This window comes from Myxine glutinosa, chromosome 5 (assembly GCF_964187855.1).
Source record: "Myxine glutinosa chromosome 5, kmMyxGlut1.1, whole genome shotgun sequence".
In the NCBI taxonomy this organism is placed as follows: Eukaryota; Metazoa; Chordata; class Myxini; order Myxiniformes; family Myxinidae; genus Myxine; species Myxine glutinosa.
In genome coordinates, this window is record NC_136265.1 from 23120787 (window position 1) to 23145778 (window position 24992).

General features: G+C 43.1%; 1 protein-coding gene across 7 annotated transcripts in view; it reads left to right on the plus strand.

The window, feature by feature from the left end:
• LOC137427873 (uncharacterized) overlaps positions 1-18778 on the plus strand; it is a 54064-nt gene extending 35286 nt beyond the window's left edge. For all 7 annotated transcript variants that reach the window (XM_078777700.1, XM_068117665.2, XM_078777701.1 and 4 more), the window contains 4 exons: positions 5864-5986; positions 7178-7246; positions 11090-11206; positions 17119-18778. In XM_078777700.1, coding sequence (XP_078633826.1) covers positions 5864-5986; positions 7178-7246; positions 11090-11206; positions 17119-18500 — 1691 coding nt within the window. In that variant the 3' untranslated portion in view covers positions 18501-18778. The remainder of the gene's footprint in view (positions 1-5863; positions 5987-7177; positions 7247-11089; positions 11207-17118) is intronic.
• The last annotated feature ends 6214 nt before the right edge of the window (positions 18779-24992 follow it).

A 24992-nucleotide genomic window follows, 5' to 3' on the forward strand; every position in this document is an offset into this window, starting at 1 on the left:
TGAAAGCTGGTGTTGTTGGGATGTTAATCATGAATGCCAGTGTTGTTGGGATGTTAATCATGAAAGCTGTTGTTGTTAGGATGTTAATCATGAAAGCTAGTGTTGTTCGGATGTTAATCATGAAAGCTAGTGTTGTTGGTATGTTACTCATGAAAGCTGGTGTTGTTGGGATGTTAATCATGAAAGCTAGTGTTATTGGGGTGTTAATCATGAAAGCTAGTGTTGTTTGGGTGTTAATCATGAAAGCTAGTGTTGTTTGGGTGTTAATCATGAAAGCTAGTGTTATTTGGATGTTAATCATGAAAGCTGTTGTTGTTAGGATGTTAATCATGAAAGCTCGTGTTAGTAGGATGTTAATCGTGAAAGCTAGTGTTGTTTGGGTGTTAATCATGAATGCCAGTGTTGTTGGGATGTTAATCATGAAAGCTAGTGTTGTTGGGATGTTAATCATGAAAGCTAGTGTTGTTGGGATGTTAATCATGAAAGCTAGTGTTGTTTGGGTGTTAATCATGAAAGCTGTTGTTGTTTGGGTGTTAATCATGAAAGCTAGTGTTATTTGGATGTTAATCATGAAAGCTAGTGTTGTTAGGATGTTAATCATGAAAGCTAGTGTTATTTGGATGTTAATCATGAAAGCTGTTGTTGTTAGGATGTTAATCATGAAAGCTCGTGTTAGTAGGATGTTAATCGTGAAAGCTAGTGTTGTTTGGGTGTTAATCATGAAAGCTAGTGTTGTTGGGATGTTAATCATGAAAGCTAGTGTTGTTGGGATGTTAATCATGAAAGCTCGTGTTAGTAGGATGTTAATCGTGAAAGCTAGTGTTGTTTGGGTGTTAATCATGAAAGCTAGTGTTGTTGGGATGTTAATCATGAAAGCTAGTGTTGTTGGGATGTTAATCATGAAAGCTAGTGTTGTTTGGGTGTTAATCATGAAAGCTGTTGTTGTTTGGGTGTTAATCATGAAAGCTAGTGTTATTTGGATGTTAATCATGAAAGCTAGTGTTGTTAGGATGTTAATCATGAAAGCTAGTGTTATTTGGATGTTAATCATGAAAGCTGTTGTTGTTAGGATGTTAATCATGAAAGCTCGTGTTAGTAGGATGTTAATCGTGAAAGCTAGTGTTGTTTGGGTGTTAATCATGAAAGCTAGTGTTGTTGGGATGTTAATCATGAAAGCTAGTGTTGTTGGGATGTTAATCATGAAAGCTAGTGTTGTTTGGGTGTTAATCATGAAAGCTGTTGTTGTTTCGGTGTTAATCATGAAAGCTAGTGTTATTTGGATGTTAATCATGAAAGCTAGTGTTGTTAGGATGTTAATCATGAAAGCTCGTGTTAGTAGGATGTTAATCGTGAAAGCTAGTGTTGTTGGGATGTTAATCATGAAAGCTAGTGTTGTTTGGGTGTTAATCATGAAAGCTAGTGTTATTGGGGTGTTAATCATGAAAGCTAGTGTTGTTGGGATGTTAATCATGAAAGCCAGTGTTGTTTGGGTGTTAATCGTGAAAGCTAGTGTTGTTTGGGTGTTAATCATGAAAGCCAGTGTTGTTTGGGTGTTAATCATGAAAGCTCGTGTTAGTAGGATGTAAATCATGAAAGCCAGTGTTGTTTGGGTGTTAATCATGAAAGCTATTGTTGTTTGGGTGTTAATCGTGAAAGCTAGTGTTGTTAGGATGTTAATCATGAATGCTTGTGTTGTTAGGATGTTAATCATGAAAGCTATTGTTGTTTGGGTGTTAATCATGAAAGTTAGTGTTGTTGGGATGTTAATCATGAAAGCTCGTGTTAGTAGGATGTTAATCGTGAAAGCTAGTGTTGTTTGGGTGTTAATCATGAATGCCAGTGTTGTTGGGATGTTAATCATGAAAGCTAGTGTTGTTGGGATGTTAATCATGAAAGCTAGTGTTGTTGGGATGTTAATCATGAAAGCTAGTGTTGTTTGGGTGTTAATCATGAAAGCTGTTGTTGTTTGGGTGTTAATCATGAAAGCTAGTGTTATTTGGATGTTAATCATGAAAGCTAGTGTTGTTAGGATGTTAATCATGAAAGCTAGTGTTATTTGGATGTTAATCATGAAAGCTGTTGTTGTTAGGATGTTAATCATGAAAGCTCGTGTTAGTAGGATGTTAATCGTGAAAGCTAGTGTTGTTTGGGTGTTAATCATGAAAGCTAGTGTTGTTGGGATGTTAATCATGAAAGCTAGTGTTGTTGGGATGTTAATCATGAAAGCTCGTGTTAGTAGGATGTTAATCGTGAAAGCTAGTGTTGTTTGGGTGTTAATCATGAAAGCTCGTGTTAGTAGGATGTAAATCATGAAAGCCAGTGTTGTTTGGGTGTTAATCATGAAAGCTATTGTTGTTTGGGTGTTAATCGTGAAAGCTAGTGTTGTTAGGATGTTAATCATGAATGCTTGTGTTGTTAGGATGTTAATCATGAAAGCTATTGTTGTTTGGGTGTTAATCATGAAAGTTAGTGTTGTTGGGATGTTAATCATGAAAGCTCGTGTTAGTAGGATGTTAATCGTGAAAGCTAGTGTTGTTTGGGTGTTAATCATGAATGCCAGTGTTGTTGGGATGTTAATCATGAAAGCTAGTGTTGTTGGGATGTTAATCATGAAAGCTAGTGTTGTTGGGATGTTAATCATGAAAGCTAGTGTTGTTTGGGTGTTAATCATGAAAGCTGTTGTTGTTTGGGTGTTAATCATGAAAGCTAGTGTTATTTGGATGTTAATCATGAAAGCTAGTGTTGTTAGGATGTTAATCATGAAAGCTAGTGTTATTTGGATGTTAATCATGAAAGCTGTTGTTGTTAGGATGTTAATCATGAAAGCTCGTGTTAGTAGGATGTTAATCGTGAAAGCTAGTGTTGTTTGGGTGTTAATCATGAAAGCTAGTGTTGTTGGGATGTTAATCATGAAAGCTAGTGTTGTTGGGATGTTAATCATGAAAGCTCGTGTTAGTAGGATGTTAATCGTGAAAGCTAGTGTTGTTTGGGTGTTAATCATGAAAGCTAGTGTTGTTGGGATGTTAATCATGAAAGCTAGTGTTGTTGGGATGTTAATCATGAAAGCTAGTGTTGTTTGGGTGTTAATCATGAAAGCTGTTGTTGTTTGGGTGTTAATCATGAAAGCTAGTGTTATTTGGATGTTAATCATGAAAGCTAGTGTTGTTAGGATGTTAATCATGAAAGCTAGTGTTATTTGGATGTTAATCATGAAAGCTGTTGTTGTTAGGATGTTAATCATGAAAGCTCGTGTTAGTAGGATGTTAATCGTGAAAGCTAGTGTTGTTTGGGTGTTAATCATGAAAGCTAGTGTTGTTGGGATGTTAATCATGAAAGCTAGTGTTGTTGGGATGTTAATCATGAAAGCTAGTGTTGTTTGGGTGTTAATCATGAAAGCTGTTGTTGTTTCGGTGTTAATCATGAAAGCTAGTGTTATTTGGATGTTAATCATGAAAGCTAGTGTTGTTAGGATGTTAATCATGAAAGCTCGTGTTAGTAGGATGTTAATCGTGAAAGCTAGTGTTGTTGGGATGTTAATCATGAAAGCTAGTGTTGTTTGGGTGTTAATCATGAAAGCTAGTGTTATTGGGGTGTTAATCATGAAAGCTAGTGTTGTTGGGATGTTAATCATGAAAGCCAGTGTTGTTTGGGTGTTAATCGTGAAAGCTAGTGTTGTTTGGGTGTTAATCATGAAAGCCAGTGTTGTTTGGGTGTTAATCATGAAAGCTCGTGTTAGTAGGATGTTAATCATGAAAGCCAGTGTTGTTTGGGTGTTAATCATGAAAGCTATTGTTGTTTGGGTGTTAATCGTGAAAGCTAGTGTTGTTAGGATGTTAATCATGAATGCTTGTGTTGTTAGGATGTTAATCATGAAAGCTATTGTTGTTTGGGTGTTAATCATGAAAGTTAGTGTTGTTGGGATGTTAATCATGAATGCTTGTGTTGTTAGGATGTTAATCATAAAAGCTATTGTTGTTTGGGTGTTAATCGTGAAAGCTAGTGTTGTTAGGATGTTAATCATAAAAGCTATTGTTGTTTGGGTGTTAATCGTGAAAGCTATTGTTGTTTGGGTGTTAATCATGAAAGCTTGTGTTGTTAGGATGTTAATCATAAAAGCTATTGTTGTTTGGGTGTTAATCATGAAAGCTATTGTTGTTTGGGTGTTAATCGTGAAAGCTTGTGTTGTTAGGATGTAAATCATAAAAGCTATTGTTGTTTGGGTGTTAATCGTGAAAGCTATTGTTGTTTGGGTGTTAATCGTGAAAGCTTGTGTTGTTAGGATGTTAATCATAAAAGCTATTGTTGTTTGGGTGTTAATCATGAAAGCTAGTGTTAGTACGATGTTAATCATGAAAGCTAGTGTTGTTTGGGTGTTAATCATGAAAGCTCGTGTTAGTACGATGTTAATCATGAAAGCTAGTGTTGTTTGGGTGTTAATCATGAAAGCTCGTGTTAGTAGGATGTTAATCATGAAAGCCAGTGTTGTTAGGATGTTAATCATAAAAGCTAATGCTGGGGTGTTGATCAAGAAAGCTTAGTGTTGTTCGGGTCTGAAGCATGGAGCCAAAGGTTGTTAAGGTCTTCATCTTGAAGGCTCGTGTCATTGGGGTTTGGTCTTCATCGTGAAGGCTCGTGTCATTGGGGTTTGGTCTTCATCGTGAAGGCTTGTGCGATTGGGGTTTGGTCTTCATCGTGAAGGCTCGTGTCATTGGGGTTTGGTCTTCATCGTGAAGGCTCGTGCGATTGGGGTTTGGTCTGCATCGTGAAGGCTCGTGTCATTGGGGTTTGGTCTTCATCGTGAAGGCTCGTGCGATTGGGGTTTGGTCTTCATCGTGAAGGCTCGTGTCATTGGGGTTTGGTCTTCATCGTGAAGGCTCGTGCGATTGGGGTTTGGTCATCATCGTGAAGGCTCGTGCGATTTGGGTTTGGTCTGCATCGTGAAGGCTCGTGTCATTGGGGTTTGGTCTTCATCGTGAAGGCTCAAGTCATTTGGGTTATGGTCTTCATCGTGAAGGCTCGTGTCATTAGGATTTGGTCTTCATCGTGAAGGCTTGATTCATTTGGGTTATGGTCTTCATCGTGAAGGCTTGTGGCGTTATGGTCTTAATTGTGAAGGCTCGAGTCGTTCTGGTGTGTGGTCTTTATCATGAAGGCTCGAGTCATTGGGGTTATGGTCTTTATTGTGAAGGCTTGTGGTGTTATGGTTTTCATCGTGAAGGCTCGAGTCATTAGGTTTTATGGTCTTTATCATGAGGGCTCGAGTCATTCGGGTTATGGTCTTTATTGTGAAGTCACGAGTCGTTAGGGTCTTGATCACGGAGGTCTCATCTTCCTCAACAAAGGGCTTGTCCTTGCTTCCCATGGCGGTTAGCATACCTCATTCGATGACCTGTCTCTTCCATCCTGTGTTCAACTTTGACTTTTCTGACTTTTTTCACTTCGTCAGAGATGCTCACTCACGGCAGAGTTGGGTTCATAGCTTGAAAATAGCCACACCATCTTGTTCACCTCATATTAAGTGGTGATGAGCTGTGGTTGCAGAGCAGCATTGCTGCTGTTTGAGGCACAGGAGGACATACTTCATTGAATTGAGCTGGCAAGACTCGGCGAAGCCATTGTGTGTTTAACACATAGGGTTGAGTTCACATGTGTTGAGAGTGAGAAGGTCGAGGTTGCATCATCCATGCATCATGAAACTGCATGGAAATGTTCATGAAAAGTGAAAGAATAATGTAACATTATAAATGTTTTACTTGCTGTTTCATTGGTTTGTGTGATGTAATACACGTATGTACCTCGAGCACCCTGATCAAAAAAATTGTATGTTTGTTTGGTGTCGAGATTGTGTTTCGTTCTTATACAGAAACGGTCGAGGCAGTGAACTCGGACCCTGGTACGGAGATGGTGGATGAAGCACCCACAGAGTCGGATGCAGGACAGACTCAGACTTTGAATGAAGGCCTCGAGCTTGTGGTGAATGGGCAAGGTGAGTACGTTGCTGACGGGTCTGTCTGCGTTTCTGGCTCGTCTTCACGTCCGAGAAGCAAGCAACAAAAGTGTTGGTGTGTGCAGTCATCCTGGAGTTTTGAAGTTCAACCAGTGGAGGGTTACTGGAAAAACGCTTGCAATCCTGGAGTAGATGGGGGAGGGTCATCAGGAGTAGATGGGGGAGGGACAACAACAGTAGGGAACAGGGACATCAGGAGATCTGTGGAAGAGAGACGGCTGCGATGGGGGTACATGGGATAAAGCACGATGGACACTACAAGGGTTTTCAGGAAAGCAAATGGGGAATTTGAAGTAGGTGGGTTTGTGGTGGATTAATGGGAGGTCGAAAAGATCAAGGTTTTGGATGGGGGAAGATATGAGATGGTGGTGAACAGCTGTTTTGAAGACCTGGAGGGATGAGTGGGATTGAAGAGAGTGTGGGAGTTTGTTGCAGAGGTGGGAAAAATGAGGAATGTAGTAGAGAATCTTGATTGAGCAGAGAGTCTTGATTTTGGAAGTTTAACCAGAAGAGGGTTTCTGGCAGATCTTTGCGTTCTGCAGTAATATTTGGGGGACAGAGCACAGACAGAGCTGGGGGAGCTAGGCTGGAGAGGAGTCGGTAGAAGACAAAGACCACCAACCTGCCTGTGGTGAGCAAGACAGGGACAGGGACAGAGACAGAGACCCTCAGAATCAGTTTCATCGCGGGAGATACCAATGATTGTAAAAGCCTTGGTTTCCACAGCGTGAAGCTGAGCTCAGTGTGCGGCAGGTGCACCAGCCCACAGGGGAGAGCAGTACTCCATAAAGCTGTGGATGAAGGCCTTATAGGTGAATAGGAGTACAGGTGTGCCAAGGAAGGAATTTGTGTGATGTCGGATGCCCAGTCGGCAGCTGGCTTTGTCCGGCCACCTTTGCAATGTGGTTTGCCCAAGAAAGATCATGGCTGGTTGTGAGACCCCAGGAGTTTAAATCACTGAACTTCCTTAAGAGGATTGTTTGGAAAGTATAGATGGGTGGGGGGTTGCCTTTTGGTCCTTTTGGGGAGTGAGTGTGATACTTATCTGAATTGAAACGTGTATTCTGTGTGTTTGACCAGCTCATGATTTTGACGACCTGCTTTTCATTCCTCATCGTGTTACTGATCCCAATAATTCCCAGCCTCATCATCTTGTCATCTCTTGCTCAGGTTTTCTCATCACTATAAAATCGGAGCCTGAAACTTCTGAAGAGGAACAGAGGTTGCACTGGGAGCAAGGTAAAGGATGATATGTGGTGAACCTTGATATCTTTCTGTTAGATAGTAATACTCTGATCTCTGGGTGTCAGTGATAGATCGTCTCAACATTTTATTTGAGCACCACTCATCGTCGTTCGTTACGACCAGTTCTCTCAGTGGGCACAGCATTGCTGCTGATGCAGTGCCCTCTGTGAATTAGATCAGGAATTTGTAATTTATTTCTCGTTGCTGGCCTACTCTGCATGAAAGACACCGTGGGATCTTTAACGTCCACAAACTAATGCAGGCAGATGGGATGCCCGGCTTAATGTCCATCCTAGGGATGGCACCCAGTTGCGAAATACCAGGATGACAGTTCATTAGTGCATCGGGTTTGACGGCTCAGGGGTGGGTGTGCGTACCTTTAGAAGGGTATCCTGCCAGCCCAAGTGGGGCAAATAATTGGTATTGCCTTTTATTACCCCCGCCACCGAAGGTGAACGGAGATAGTTTTCACCTCCGTCTGTGAGCGGGATATCTTAAAAAGTTGTACATGGATTTTGACAAAACTTGGACAGGTTGGGTGGGTAACAAGAACAAGCCGAGTAGATTTTTGACGTGTGACAAGGACGAATGGTCCAGATGCATATCCGGCCCATCAGGTTTGTCCGTTCTCTATCTTGAAATACTGAGTATTGAGCGAAGAAGCGACAAGTACTATTTTTAAAGTCATTGGCATGATGGGTCGGAATGAAATGGCCGACCACCCAGACTCAGAGCGGACACTCTACCCACAATGCCAGAATTTGGTACGATTATTATCCTCACGCTTTTAGAAGAAAAAAAAACGGTGGGGATTTTGTAATTTGCTCCCTCTGTCTGTCTGTCCATTCGTCCGTCATGGTATCTCCTCCTAAACTGTTGTGCAAAAAAATTCACCAAACGTGGTCGATATGATCACTACATGGCACAAAGGTGCAAGATAAGTATCAATTTTGGCCCCACCCCATGGTCAAAAAGTCAAAAAAACAAAAAATGCAATTACGTACGCATTGTAAAACATTATTTAATGAAAGTTTGCATATGTAATCAAGATTAGGAGACGCATGAATTATGTACCAATTTATTTGATTTGACCCTTGGGTTCATGCCACATAGGGTGGGGACTTGAGGTCACGTGTCAAAATGGAAGTTTTTGCCATCTTTCACCTTCGCTCTCAGTGTGAAGCTTGGGGATTCGCGATGGCGCGCCATCGACTTTGGTCTCGTTAACTGCGCCACCGAAAGTAGATGGACGTCGTGTTTTCACCCCTGCCTGTTTGTCTGTCTGTGATCATATCTCAAAATAGTTGTGGACAGATTCGGACAAAACTTGGCAAAGAGGTTGGGTGTGTGACAAGGACAAATTGATTTGATTTCTGTAAAGATCTGGATCCAGATACAATAATTTTTAAGTGGTTCTTCATCATTTGGAGATGGGGTCAAAAACGATACACAGCACAATATCTCAAAAGGTTGTGGACCAGTTATGGCAAATCTAGGTGGATAAAATCCTGCTCTGCCGCTCTATCTCACCCTCTCTCTGTTCTTTTCACCCTATCTTTTGCTCAAGGTCATCTGCCAGCATCCTGGGGATCATCCAACTTATTTCCTGGAAATCCTGGCAGTGTCCATATGTTTATACCTCTCCCACCCCCCCCCCCCCTTCACATGCCTCCCCCCCTTCACATGCCTCCCCCCCAAAGCCCTCTCCCTCCCACAGATCTCTCGATGTCTCCATGTCTCTCGGTCCCTGCTCTCAAATGTTGTGTTTGTGTCCTTCCCCCTCTCTCCCCATCTTGTCTACCGCTCCCGATGTTATTTGTTTTATGTGTCTGTTTGTCTTTCTGTGTGATTAATGTTCGCTCTTTCACGAGCCTCGATCTTGTATACAAAAAAAAAAAAAAAAAAAAAAAAAAAAAAAATCCTGGAAATCAGCAAACATTACCGCTTTACACAAAAAAGGTGCAAAAACAGATCCTTGCAACTACAGACCAATCAGCCTGCTCCCAATTATCAGCAAAGTCATGGAATCCATCATTGCTTCGGATATGAAATCTTTCCTCTTCTCCAATGGCTTGATCTCTGATCATCAATTTGGTTTCAGACCAGGTCACTCTACTCTGGACATGCTGCTTCTGCTGTCTCAACAATGGATGGAGGTCCTCAATGCCAAACAGGAAATCAGAGCTGTCTCCCTTGACATATCACGTGCCTTTGATACGGTCTGGCACCCAGCTCTGCTCACCAAACTCTCCTCCTATGGTATCCATGGAAATCTCCATGCATGGCTTGTGGACTTCCTCTCTGGTCGTAGTCAACGTGTGGCCCTGAATGGATTTCTCTCATCTCCCCTTCCCGTTCAGGCTGGAGTTCCCCAAGGCAGTGTGCTGGGCCCTGTGCTTTTTCTGGTCTTTATCAATGATCTCTCCGACTCTCTGGAAAATCCTCTGTATCTCTTTGCTGATGACTCCACTCTCTGACGCTCCATTCCTCTTCCCTCAGATCGGCAGTCTGCAGCCTCCTCACTCTCTGAAGACCTGGACAAAATCACAGACTGGTCAAACATGTGGAACATGTCTTTCAATCCTGACAAATCTCACACTCTTACTATGTCTCTCCGAAAAGATCGACTGGACAACCCTCCCATATACTTTCTCAACAATCCTCTCCAAGAAGTTCTGTCGCTCAAGCTTTTGGGTCTCACCATCTGCCATGATCTTTCTTGGGAAAACCACATTTCCAAGCTGGCCTCCAAAGCCAGTCGCCGACTGGGCATCCTCCGTCGTGCGAAGTCCTTCCTAGGCACACCTGAGCTCCTCACCACATACAAGGCTTTCATCCGCAGCTCAATGGAATACTGTTCTCCCCTATGGGCTGGTGCTCCTGCCTCACACCTGGCTCGGCTTCACGCTGTTGAATCCAAAGCTTTCAGAATCATTGGAATCTCCTGCGATGAAGCTATCTCTGAGGGCCTTTCACTCACTCACCGCAGGCAGGTAGGTGGTCTTTCTGTCTTCTACCGACTCCTCTCCGGCCTTGCTCCCCCAGCTCTCTCTGTGCTCTGTCCCCCAAATATTCCTACAGGTCGCACAAGATCTGCCAGCCACCCTCTGATGGTTAAACTGCCGAAATCTCGGCTCTCTGCTCACCTTCACTCTTTCATTCCTCTTTTCTCCCGCCTCTGGAACAAACTCCCATACTCACTTCAATCACACTCCCTCCAGGTCTTCAAAACAGCTGTTCACCACCATCTCTTATCTTCCCCCATCCAAAACCTTGATCTTTTCTACCCCCACTAATTCACCCCAGATCCACCTTGTTTGAAATTCCAACTTCTTTCCTGGAAGTCTTGGCAGTGTCCATACGTTTTATACCTCTCCCACCCCCCCCCCCCTTCCCATGCCTTCCCCCCAAAGCCCTCTCCCTCCCACAGTTCTCTCGATGTCTCCATGTCTCTCGGTCCCTGCTCTCAAATGTTGTGTTTGTGTCCTTCCCCCTCTCTCCCCATCTTGTCTACCGCTCCCGATGTTATTTGTTTTGTGTGTCTGTTTGTCTTTCTGTGTGATTAATGTTCGCTCTTTCACGAGCCTCGATCTTGTATACAAAAAAAAATAAAAATAAAAATGAGTTGGGTAGGTGACAAGAACAAGACGACTTGATTTTGGTGCAGGTCCGAATGCAGATCCGGCCTATCGGTCGGATACAAAATGTAAAGTCGTAAACTGGTCAGTCTGGTGAAGGTATGTGCAGTACCGAGTGCCGTTCTAGTTTCTATGTGCTCTCATAATAATGTTAAGAGGCTTTTTGTAAGTTTCTTCTTTTTATTCCTCTTTTTTTAAGCTTACAATGTGCCAAGCCATAACTACGAGGAGGTGATCGATCGCAATTTCAAGCTGGAGTTTGCAAATGATATGGAGGAATTAGAAGATGAAGGAGGACTCTATCCTTTCGAAACAGGTGAGATTGGTTGAAACATAAATTTCCTTTTATTTTTTGTCAGTGTATCACTACTCATGGTGCTGTCCATCAACACAGCTTTATTTGACGTTTGTATGCAGCACGTGGCTGCGGGTTAGCATCATTTCTCAAGAGGATGCGGCTGTGCTGCCGATGCAGTGCCTCCTTTAGGTTAGGGAAGGAATTTGGAAATTCTTCATGATGCCAGCAACAGCTCACCTGCTCTTTGTGTAGGACACCGTCGGATCTTCAACATTCACCAACTATAGTCCTTGAGCCAGACCAAAAGTAATGCTCCGGCGGGGGGAGTAATTCTCATTATGATTTTCCATTAGACCAATGTCTCAAGTGTCAGAAAAGGTGTGATGGACATCTGAGAACGGTAGCTTAGTGCCCGGATGGACGCCATCTTTGAAACCACCCAGCTCGAAAATGCCCATTTGGTGGGGTACATTGTTGCACGTGTATCTGGACTTCTATACTAGCTATCGATGTGCGGTTGACGACTAAATATACGTCCGATGTGTACCGTCTAAATAAAAAATAATATGAAGCATTTTGTTTTAGATTAATTATTATAAAAATCAATTATCGAAAAAAAATCATATATTTTTCAATATTTTATTATTAGACTTGTACTTTTTTTAGTGAAACAACACTGGTATGATTTTCCAAATTATGCATTGTGCTACACCGTTTATCTGTCTATAAAAATAACTCAAAAACTAAAACATATCATCCACCACGAGTTTACAACAAATAAATGTAAAGAGGCATAAAATGACTTAGGCCGCCGCTGGCATTATCTATTCTGACGATAACGCAAGTTAGGAATGTCGTACGGAGAGGATTTTAACACCATACGATATCTAATAAGCAGGCGGAAATTGTTACATAGGAAATCTGCACTTTGGTGGCCATCTTGGATTTCAAAATGGCCGCCAATTATATTAATTATTCATTACTAGAGTTTGGAAAGACGTATGGAGCTGATTTTAACACCATACGATGTATATTCCTAATAAGCAAGCGGAGGTATCATTGAACATGTCATGTTTTAGTCAAATAACACCGGTATGATCTTCCAAATTATACATTTTGCTAAACCGTTTATCTGTCTATAAAGATTTTCAGGCAATTTGGCCTGCATTATAATAGAGAACAACATATGCTATACAATATACAGTGCACACAAAGTTAATCATCAGAGTCGCCATCAGAGTCATTGGCATCCTGAGCCACAATAGCATCATCCTGCACCATGTTGGAGCATCCCTGCAGCTTACACACAACAGTGCACTTCAACCCATTCAGTATGCAGGAGCAATCTGACGGTCGACACGTCCTTCTGCATGTGCATGAGATGAGATTCAAGACGACATCTGGAGCTGGTAGACCCGCCATCCATCGGATTGTGAGCGAACCGCCATCATCGAGTTCCCAACCATGTCCTGCTGATGGTGTTGGGACGTCTGGTAGGTTTTCAAGGCTGCGTCGCCAGATAGCCGCCTGATAGTTGGCCCTAAGCGTATGCTGCATCAAGGAGTCTTCACAAGGCGGCAATTGTCCAGATTCGATCTGGCCCTTCTTTGCACAGAACATGTGATAACGGAGCGAATTAACACCGACGATCTTCGTGTTCTTGGCGTACAGCTGACACGTGAAGGCCTGAATGCTATTGAAGACGTCTGTTGGTACATTCCACGAAGATCCCAGATCTGTGAATGCTTGAAGATACAGCTCATTCGCTTGCACAAGCTTCAAAGCCTTTATCTTTCCTTGGCTAGCCAGAGCACTCACAGTGTCACACCCGCTCCATGCATGAAGCCCTGGCAATGCACTGCAAACTCCAGACCCTAATACCGCAGCCAACTTTCCAACGTCGATCATTCTGACTCGAACCTTTGTTCCTCGTCTGATGAAGAGCTGACTATCGATGGTTCTGCTGAGATGAAGACTGATGATCAGAACGTCGGTGTCATCTGCCACTAAGATGATCGTCTTGTAGTGGGTAGCGGCGTGCTTTGCGTGGAGAAACATACGCGTGTCTGCTTCCTCGTGGCTACATTCGAGTGCTTACACCAACTTCCACCTATCGCGGGTCAGTACCAGACATTTTTCACCACAGGTGACATACAGTGTTCTGTTGCCTAGCTTTTCGCGATTTGTTTCATGTTTCCACGACTCCGCCAGAAACACAACCAGTTTCTCCTTTGTCTGGCTGCAAGCAAGGAGACGCCGCCAGTTCATGATTTTGTGTGCGGGTCTGATCTCGCTGAAACTGATGCCTTCATTTGAACCGCGGTTCACACGCTCAGCTGCTTTGATGGATTCTTCTGTGTATGTGTCAAAGACAACATCGATGCGCTCACTGCCTTGACCAGCGTGAAGCGCTGCAGCAAGGATGCGGTCAGATAGTTCTTCGAACGTGTCGTTCTCGCCATGCATCTTTTGTATGAGAGCCATCGCATCAATTATTGTTGCACTTCGCTTGTCAACGTTCTCGGCTGGTTCCACAAGACCTTCCATGTGTTTCGCAAGTGCAGCTTTGTTCGTTTTTTTCATTGACCCTTTCACGCTCAAGCTGAAGTGATGACATGATGTTCAGAGCTTCTCTGAGGATTTCTTGCACTGTTGCCATATCTGTGAAAGGCGCGTTTATAGTCCGGCAGGTAGCCAACTACATCTTCCGTCACCTGAACACGATCTCTAGTCATGATGTTGAAACCAGTCCACGAACTGATTGTCTGGTCGCATGGTTCCAGCATGCGAGTCATAATCCATACGTGATTTCGGCGCTGCGCAAGGGATGTTGCGCCTGCAAGAGTGTCAGAAAGATCTGCAGGCTTGATTGCAGGTGGGCCCTCTCGTTTCCCACCGCTGTATATTGGAACTAAATCGCTGGATGACGGGATAGATCGCTTCTTATCTGCTTTGGATACTGCCGATGGAGGTTGGGGCGGCAAACACGACTGCGACTTCGGTTGGACGATGATACCGTTGACGCGATGCGATGTTCCGCCACCACTCAGCGATTCCTCTAGCCTGTCGATGTTATCGAATGCTAATACAGTCGGGACCGAAGGGTGCACATGTGACGGAAGTGGTACTGTATCTTTCTCCACACTTGCTAATTTGTCTATGCATAGCGCTGTCTCGATTTCTTCCAGAACTGTGTACGAACATCCGTGCCCGAGTCGATTCAATATTCTGATGACCTCTGTATTACCGGTGAGCGTTTTCATGACCCACGGAAGTAGGACATGCTTCGATGTTCTGATGGTACCCCGGTGTACAGCATTGATGATATCTTGAGCCATCGACCATACCAGTGTGTCGGCACGCGCAGAGCTACCCCCACTCCCGCAAATCAAAGTATGCAGAAATACACGAAGAGAATCTGGTATCTTCACGTAATCTGAAGTGAGTTCTGCTGGCTGAGGCGGCCAACGTTCATTGTAATGAGCATCTTTGATCTGGTGTCGCAGTGAAGTAGCTGCACGCACAATGTTACTTTCACCGTCCGTTCGTTCAAATGCTTTCACTTCTGCTTTCAGGTTTACGCACTCTGCAGCAATCTCTCGCTTTGTCAGATTATCGGGCATCAAGTATACACGGTGTTTCACATTGAAGAAGATGAGCGATTCTCCAAACTCTCTTTGTAATGTGCGCTGCAGATTCTTCTTGATGGAGTCACGAACATCAACTGAAAATGTATCTGAAGACAGGATATCTGTTGCAACATCAACTATTGGAACAATCCTCGGGTTCAAGAACAAGTCAGTGCGAATGAAATTGAATATACATCGTATCATTTCTTTTTTCTCGATATTATCTTCAATGTCAGTTTCTACTTGAGGTTTTTGGGGCCGTGTGTAGTTTCTATAGCAGGAGAAGTGGTAGTGAGCCTCAGCTGCAACCATATCTCGTGTAGTCAATGCCAAAACTCTCTCATCATTGCGAGCTGTCGCAGCATCTCTTATTGTCTTATCTGCTCGAAGTTCAACAGCCAAGACAACTGTTTCACGGGTACGACTGCCTTTTATGAATTTTGAAGCACGCTGGCAAAAAATGCATTTATCATCGTAGACCGTTGAAGTTGATCCTGTCTCTTCCCGTGATGATCGCCGTCGCACCGCATCGCCAGTATCAACTGAAGAACTTCTAGCTGCATTGGTCAAAGTAGCTAGGTGGTTTTTGTGAGTGAAGTCTGATCTACAAGCCCTATGGTATAATATTGGAATATTAGGAAGTTCAACTGCGCCTTCTTGGACTAGCTTTAGAATTGGATAAAAGTTTCTAACTGCGGCTGCGTCACACAATGTCTTCCAAGAACTGTTGCCCGCTGCCTTGCTTAGTTCAGAGAGTGGCGACTTCTTGCTGCACAGGATGCACGTTCCGGACTCAGGTTCAATCTTCGCCCGTTTCGCCTCGACACCGGCCATCTCAGCTGAAAGAACAAAAAGACTGACGTTAGATTACTCCGATATCCGAAAAGCTCGCCAGCTTACATAGACATACTCATCCAAGTCAGTGAACATGTTAGATGGCGCCACAATACAACTCTATAATAGAGTTGTATGTGGCGCCATCTAACATGTTCACTTTTAGTTCTTAAGCCACCCACCCCCCCCCCCCCCCCCCCTCAGAAATTAATCAGGTCACCGCAACAAATCTCAGACTGAGATATAGAATATAGAATATAGATATAGAATAGACTGACGTCACTTTCGGCACTGGGTTCTGTGGGTTGATTATCGGCGGGAAATTCCAACTGACATAGTTTCGGTTTGTGGAAAGTGCATGCCTTTTCATATATTTTTTGTGTACACTCGTGGTGGATGATATGTTTTAGTTTTTGAGTTATTTTTATAGACAGATAAACGGTGTAGCACAATGCATAATTTGGAAAATCATACCAGTGTTGTTTCACTAAAAAAAGTACAAGTCTAATAATAAAATATTGAAAAATATATGATTTTTTTTCGATAATTGATTTTTATAATAATTAATCTAAAACAAAATGCTTCATATTATTTTTTATTTAGACGGTACACATCGGACGTATATTTAGTCGTCAACCGCACATCGATAGCTAGTATAGAAGTCCAGATACACGTGCAACAATGTACCCCACCAAATGGGCATTTTCGAGCTGGGTGGTTTCAAAGATGGCGTCCATCCGGGCACTAAGCTACCGTTCTCAGATGTGCATCACACCTTTTCTGACACTTGAGACATTGGTCTAATGGAAAATCATAATGAGAATTACTCCCCCCGCCGGAGCATTCACTTCAAAATATGGCCGGTTGGCTCAAGGACTACTAATGCTGGCAGATGGGCTGCCTAGTTTAATGTCCATCCGAGGGACAATGCACACATTGATGAATCGCCCTGTGTGTGAAAAACCGGGAAGATGGTTTATAGCAGGGTCAGGATTTGAACCCATGCTAGACAGCTTACATGTATTTGCACATAACTATTAGGCCTAGGCTATCCTGCCAGCTTCTTCCAGCAAAATTACAAGGGGGGCATGTTCTGCACCAGTGGGTATGTATTTCTTGGTGGTGCTGTAAAAGCGTGGGATTGGTGGGAGGGAGGGGGGGCGGGTTGAGAGGGAGGAAGGTTGCTACTTTGAAATTGTGTTCTCGGACAATTCTAACGGACACTTCAAATGACCCCAAGTGAAAGATTTTGGATGTCGGGGTTATTTCTACCTCCTCCGGGCAAACACCCCCAACGCCCTGCACGCAAACACCCGGAGGGAAGCTTTCCCTTTTGACCATGACTTCAGATCTTAGCCTTTGCCTTCGGACACTACTTCTGACCTTTTACGTTTAAAGTCGTGTTCTGTAAATATTGTGGGTTTGCTTTTCTTTTCTTTTTTCATCGCATGTTCTTCCTTTGTTCAGAGTTGGAGGTACGGTTGAACTGCACAGATACCGGCAGCCCAAGCTCGAGCATTGCTGAGGACGTCCGGACTTGCCACCCCTATTCCAAGCCCATGGACAAGCAGCCGACACAGACAGTAATGGTGCTCGTCGAGGACACAAAATCTAATGTGAAAAATAAACACCAATGCAATGTATGCGGAAAGGTTTGTAAGAACAGGTCTCGTTTGCTGATGCACATGAATTGCCACACAGGTAAAAGACCCTTTAAGTGCGACGTGTGCGGTAAGAATTTCACACGCAAGGCCAATCTCAAGCAACATTCCGAATTTCACACAGGCATCCTCCGTTCGAGGCCTCACCAGTGCACGGAATGCGGAAAAGGATTCTTAAACAAATCCAGTTTGGGTGCCCACATGAGGTATCATACGGGCGAGCGTCCTTACAAGTGTGAACAGTGCGGTAAAGCTTTTCATCAAAAGTCAGGTCTCGTGGTCCATAAAAAGTTTCACTTTGATGAGCGGCCGTTTAAGTGTGACATATGTGATAAGGGTTTTCACGTGAGATCCGGCCTGGTGACCCATCAAAAGTTTCACATCGGCGAACGGCCGTTCGCTTGCAAACAATGTGGCAAAGCGTTCCACCAAAAATCCGGCCTGTTGGCACACATCCAGTCTCATACTGGGGAGCGACCCTTCGAATGCAAGGAGTGCGGCAAGGCGTTCATGCGTAAATCTCACCTGAAATCTCACACCAAGATCCACAGTGGCGAAAGGCCATTTTCTTGCAAAGAGTGCGACAAGGCTTTCATGTCCAAATCGAACCTCACTCAACACATGAGGTGTCACATCGTCGGCCAGAATGCCAGACCGCACAAGTGCCCCGAGTGCGACAAAGCTTTTCGATGGAAACCAGACCTCATGGTACATCGGAGGCTGCACACGGACGAAAGGCCTCACAAGTGCGAGGAATGCGGCAAGGCTTTCAACAAGAAATCCGGCTTGGTGGTCCATCAGCGGTTGCACACAGGCGAGAAGCCCTTCAGTTGCGAGCAATGCGGTAAGGCCTTCAGCAATAAATCGGGCCTGGCGAGCCACAGGACGATTCACTTCGGTGGACGACAGTTCGAGTGCATGGAATGCGGTAAAACTTTTGTTCAGCGATTGGGCCTGTTGGAGCACATCAGGTCTCACACTGGTGAAAGGCCTTATGAGTGCACCGAATGTGGGAAATCGTTTTGTCGCAAGTCCGTGCTGACCGTCCACCAGGGGTGCCATTCTGCCGAGAAACGATTCAAGTGCAAAGAATGTGACAAAGGTTTCAGTCGCAGGTCCGACCTGACGACGCATCTGAAGATGCACAACAGACATCGCCGTGCGATGGAGCGTGTGAAGGCGAATTAAAACAAGTGCGTCAACACTCAGTGAAACGACCCCATTTACAGCATGACAGTTTTATGGGTGTGAATACAAGTTCGGAGGTCATTGTGGTTCTGGGATGGATTTGATTGGTATGATCCTTGGTCTGTGACGTTTGCTGCAGCAATCTGATTCGGATTGAAAATTGCACCCACTGTGATGGCAAATTAAATAAAGGTGTCCAATCTGTTTTGTCACATATGTGTGTGTGTGTATGTATATATATGTATATATATATATATATATATATATATATATATATATATATATATATATATATATATATATATATATATATATATATATATATATATATATATAATTAATAGATATACTGTATATCCCTCAGGGAAATGTTCCGTTATAACGCAGAGCGATCCGGTGGAATGTTCCATTTCTACTCCCCCTGTATATTAGAAGGAAACAAAAGTGAAATTTCAAAAAATTTGAATCATTTGAACTTGCTATTATTATTATTATTATTATTATTATTATTGTAATTGTACTCTTCGCATCATTATATGCAAAAAGGAAACGACAAACGTGTTTTCACCAAGTCTCATGGTAATTCTCTTGGAGAGAGCTTTTGCCCACTTGCGACTTGCCTACTTCTGCCCACTTGCGATGTTACGGGCATGGCAGCCGATCGTGGAGAAGGCGCAGCCGCCACTCCATAAATCCTCGGGGGGGGTTTTGGCAAATTTTAAAAATGTATTACAGTACAATGTAAGAATGTTTTGATACGAGGATGTCAAATCCGCAATGGATAGAATCGGGTAAATTTTTGCGTAGTTTGAAACGGCCTTGTTTTTCGACTGTTTTGTTACGGCAAAGTTGTGGAACTTCAACCTCATTCTTTGATTCACAAATTGAATATATCTGAGATGTAAAATGATATTTATTGCTCCCTCACCTCCTCCTCTTTCCACCACCACCACCAACCCATCCCGATTGCAGCTCGCTCTACACCCTCATCTATTGCGGCGCCGTAGAACTGCACGTTGTTGACACTTAGACGGAGAGCTGGAAATGTAGTTTTCCCAAGCACACAATCTGGCACCGAGTGTGTTAAAAGGTCATCGGTGTCACTTCCTCATCTTTTTACTCAAGCCCATCATGTTTTTTTGTTTCTCATGTTTTGATCTTGAAGATCCTTGTACATAATCCTCACTTTAATCAGCAACCTCATGAGAGGTTTATTTGTTTCGAAATTGATAAGCCAGCATGTTATTATTTTATTATTTTATTTCCCCTTATCTTCTCTGTATGTTTTGTTTGCTTTGTGTCCGTCTGCACGGTCTGATTTGTAACTTTCACACAGCATGTTGGCATTTACATAAAAAGTGTATCTGGAACTGTAGAAAATGTGTAAATAAAATTTCATTTTTTTATGCTATGAACAAATTCTCCTTTGTGTCTAATCGTGGTGATGCGTTTGAAGTTTCTCGTGCAGTGAAAAGTTTATTTATTTATTTTCTTTGCAACGTGGCAACAGTTCAGACTGCTGGAGGTGAAGCTGTGATTTGGCTAAAGTTGATCTGAAATCATGGTTGGTGTTCTATATTTATTTAATTTTATTTATCTTTCTGGCGCTATGCTGCTTAAGGCCCGAACGGCGGCACTCCACCGTTTCCGCTGTCAGGCTAGATGTTGGGCGCTTTCCGTCACGATTCCAGCTTCCGTTTGATCCTTCTCCACCATTTTCTTCTATCTGCCAAATTGCGAAAACATTTACAACAAGAAAAAGAGCAATCAGATTGCAAACCCTCGCCAGGATGTATTTTCAGTGGTTTTTTTAAAGGCTTTTGTGTTAAAACAAATATGGCGGCCGAAGCACGTGACCGATGTCATCTTTTTTTTTTCTAAACTAATTTATTCCTAGATTAAGCTCAATAAATTTAATCTTGATCGGATGAAGTTTTTTACTTGTCGAATTATGCCGTCATAATGGAAGCACCTATGACATCATCATTAACATATTTTATTCCCCATGGAGAGTTCTTTACAATGAGCCATGTCTCAATTTTTTCTATTCAGCCCTTTCGGAGATATAGAGGTGCAACGTTTTTTGGTTTTTCCAAGATGGCGGCCGAACCACGTGACCGATGACGTCATCATTAATTTTTTCCCTTCACCAGTTTGTACCGACGTGGTGCTCAAGAAATTTCATCTTGATTGGATGAAGTTTTTTACTTGTCGAATTATGCCGTCATAATGGAAGCACCTATGACATCATCATTAACATATTTTATTCCCCATGGAGAGTTCTTTACAATGAGCCACGTCTCAATTTTTTTCTATTCAGCGCTTTTGGAGATAACGAGGTGCAAAGTTTTTCGGTTTTTCCAAGATGGTGGCCGAACCACGTGACCTATGACGTCATAATTATCATTTAAAAATTATGCGGGTGGAGTTGCACCTATGGTGAAAATTTCCTGTCAATCGGACCGACAGTTGCAGAGAAAATCATATTTATTCTGTACAGACAGACAGACAGACAAACAAACGGACTCAAATGCAATACCCTCTCTGGCGAGGGTAATAAAATATAATGGATTAAAGCAATTATTTTAAGCAATACTCAATACAATTCTTATATTTAACATTAATTTCAAGAAGCAAATGCATTAATGATTTTAACCATATTCAATACAATTATCATACAAACAATGGGAATGCATCAAAATAGTTCTCATGACTCATTCACACGTCTGACAAGGTAAGGCCTCTTCGACATCTTTCAATTCTGCATCTGATTTCTTTGTACCAATCACGATAGTGTCGTTGCCGTTGCTCGGACTGCTTTGGTGGCAGCCACGGTGGGAATCTGTCGCAGACCGACTTTGCTAATTTGGATGATAGGCTGAGTCAACCCCACCTGGTGTTAATTGAACGACCAACCGGGATTTGAACTCAGGATTCTAGAATCCCAAGCCAGCACCCTAACTGCTAAGCCAACACCAGGCGTATTGAGGGTATACACGAAGGGAAAATAACACAGGATAAATGGACAAGGAAGTAGAATTTACAGTTTACTAATGCAAACAATTAAATTGACACTTTACCCAGTGCAGTCTTGAGATTGCGGGGGAAATTAAGTGCATCCCCCCCCCCCCCCCTCCCCTACATAGCCACAAAAATATTCAAAACTCATCTACCATATAAATCACAGTCAGTTTGTGCGTTTGTACAGATGTCTGTCTCCGTTTATAAGGGTAGGTTTTAAATGCCAATCTTTTAACACGAATGTATGTTCATTAGGGTCTATTTTTGAGGATAAAACAAACTGAAAAATCATTTTCCTTGAAAGAGTAATTGTGTCTCCTCTATTTGACTTGTAGACGGTGGCTGGCAAACTGAGCCTCAAGGGCGGTGTACAGAAGCGTTTTTTTTTTTTTATACCAATAAATATAAAGCGCAGGATGTGAAATTTGCTGCACGTGATGTGCAACATGTGCAGAGTAAACAGAGTGCTCATTTACGTCCGTAGGATGTCTAATAAATAAAGAAGATATAAGCACACCTGACACTAGGCCGAGGCTTCAGACTTTGGCACGCTGACGAGACTGCACCGTTGAATAAACTGTTCCAACCTGTCATTTTTGACGGGTTTTCTACAAGTTTATTATAAAGAATGAAAATAGGTCCAACAACCAGGAAGTGTTTGAACGTTACCAAGTGTCTTTTCTGCTGAAGAAAAGCGCATGGCATTGTGGGTATGGCAGCGACAAGGTTATTACTTTGATTGATAAATAAGTACACCAAGCGATACACCTTAATGCAAACTTGACGCTTCAGCCACAATAGCTGTAATAATGTCCTCGTAGTTGTTATGCGGACACACAAAGAAAAAGTTTAACGACAGGTTTATATTTTTCCTCGATGAGTTGGGAAGTGTACCCTGAAGGAATTACAATTACAATGATTAATGATCCGTAATTAGAATTACCCTCACACAGCAGGAGAACACCCTCCAAGTGACTGGACCAGAGACCCTCCAAGTGACTGGACCAGAGACAAGGTAGCTCGTACAATGGTAGTGTTATGATCTCCGCCGGAAGAGTGCAAGCGACAAATTTGATTGGTCGAGACGACGTGAAATTTTTCCCAACGTTTGAGTCAAAGTTCAGTCTAAGTTCCCAACCTGTTCCTGGAACAAACTCCCTCACTCTCTTCAATCCCACTCCTCCCTCCAGGTCTTTAAAACAGCTGTTCACCACCATCTCTTATCTTCCCCCATCCAAAACCTTGATCTTTTCTACCCCCGCTAATTTCACCCCAGATTCACTTTTTTGAAATACCGACTTCCTTCCTGGAAGTCCTTGCAGTATCCTTGTGTTTTTGCCTCTCCCACCCTCTTCCCCCCCCCCTTCCCATGCCTCCCCCCCCCCTTCCCATGCCTCCTCCCCCCCCCCTTCCCATGCCTCCTCCCCCAAGCCCTCTCCTTCCCACAGATCTCCCGATGTCCCTGCTCTCAAATGTTGCGTTTGTGTGCTTCCCCTTCTCTCCCCATCTTGTCTACCGCTCCCCTTATTATATACTTTGTGTCTGTTTGATTTTTTTTTGTGTGTGATTAATGTTCGCTCTTTCACGAGCCTCGATCTTGTATACAAAATAAAATTAAAAACAACCTTTATAAACAGTGTACTGTACCCTTAAATGCAGTATGGCACCGAACCGTCAAGCCTCACCAAGTGGTATTTGGTGTGAAGAAATCCCATCAGGTTTATGACCATTAGCAGTGAAAATAGTGATTTGAGACTAGTTGAGTGGCAGGACGAGTGTGGTGTCGGTCGACCGTGAGTATCATGTGAGTCCACCTTGCGCACCAATCGTTCAAGCCCGACTTTCTGGAGGTCATAACAGAACTAGAATGACTGCGCTGTGGTCACAGCCTTCTCCAGAATCCGGTCATGGACCATTTGAGAAATGCACATTTAAAGCCATCTTAAAAGATGAATAGCACGATTGGGAAATGCACTTGATGAACTCTTAAAAGATTAAGTCGACACCTCCAATTCATGTCGGCCTCCGCCACGGTTTTATCAGAACGAACTGATTTGTCACACATTCAGGGATTCTTTAATACTAATATGGGGCCGTTCAAAAATTACGTCACACTTTTTTTTTAGGGAGGTGCAGACTGGACGTGCTGACAGGCTCGATTAAACTTTACTAATAGTTTTTATTGGGCATTGATCACATGTTTGGGGGTCCCTCATGGTGATTAACACTCACCCCAAACAAAGCCAATGGAAATCTGATGCAAGGAATCCAGGCCTGATGTCTTCAGCCCACCAGAAACCCAAGATGGCGGCAATATTATGTCATCTGGGTGCCATCGTGGGTGGAGTCAAGTGACATGTGGGTGGGGTCTGGCAGCTGGCTGACCAATGGGTGTGCATGCTACGCATCGCAGGTAAAAAGGGTATGGACCTGAATAGGTGTTCAAGACTGACAAAACAGGGCTTTTCTACAAGAAAATGGAGAGCAGGACTTATATCTTCAAGGAGCAGAAGACAACACACAGGTTCAAGACTTTCAAGGATCGTCATATACTCCTTTTTAGCTCAGTGGAACATAGTTCCAGGGAGCTTACGGGATGGTGCATTGTCAGTCTGTAAACACTTGCAACTTCTTCCCCTAAACTGCTGATGGGATTGTGACCAAACTTGCCTAAAATGATATTTCCATGAAGGAGGGATGGATAATCATGAAGGAGGGATGGACGAATGGAAGGAGGGGTGGATGAGTGGAAGGAGGGATGGATAATCATGAAGGAGGGATGTATGAGTGGAAGGAGGGATGGATGAGTGGAAGGATGTATAACCTCGAAGGATGGATGATTGGAAAGAGGAATGGATCATCTCGAAGGAAGGACAGATAATTCATGAAGGATAATGATGAAGGACGGATGGATAATCATGGAGGAGGGATGGATGGATCTCTCAAAGGAATCTTTTCATTGGCTGCTGAATCTAAAACAAGGTGACCTGGGATCAACCTACAATGAGCAATGCGCTGAATCCCCTCAAACAATTGTCCGTTGCCCTTTGATTCAATGCAAGTGCGTCATTGCAATTGAATGTTGGAGATGTGGGCAGAACATGGAACATGGAACATGGATCCTCACAGGCTAATCGGCTGTTTAAACGAGCACAACGAAACGGCTGTTAATCTCCCTTTGTAAATTGCTGTTTACACGTGTTTTCCTGTGTGCGTACAGAGATGTGTTTGTCAGCGTTTAAGGGTCAGGCATGTGTCAGCAACATGTTTGTTACACGCCTTTCATACATTCCGCGCCTGATGTCTTCCTTCTATTTAGCTCGTTTTGCTCTTATATGTCGTTCGGGGACAATTATGCGAAGGCCGTAAACACCTGCAACTTCTTTGATAATTGCTGATATTTGGTTTTGAAACTAAAATGATACTTGGTATGTTGCAGCTCAAGTTTGTTCACGGCATTGAAAAAAACCA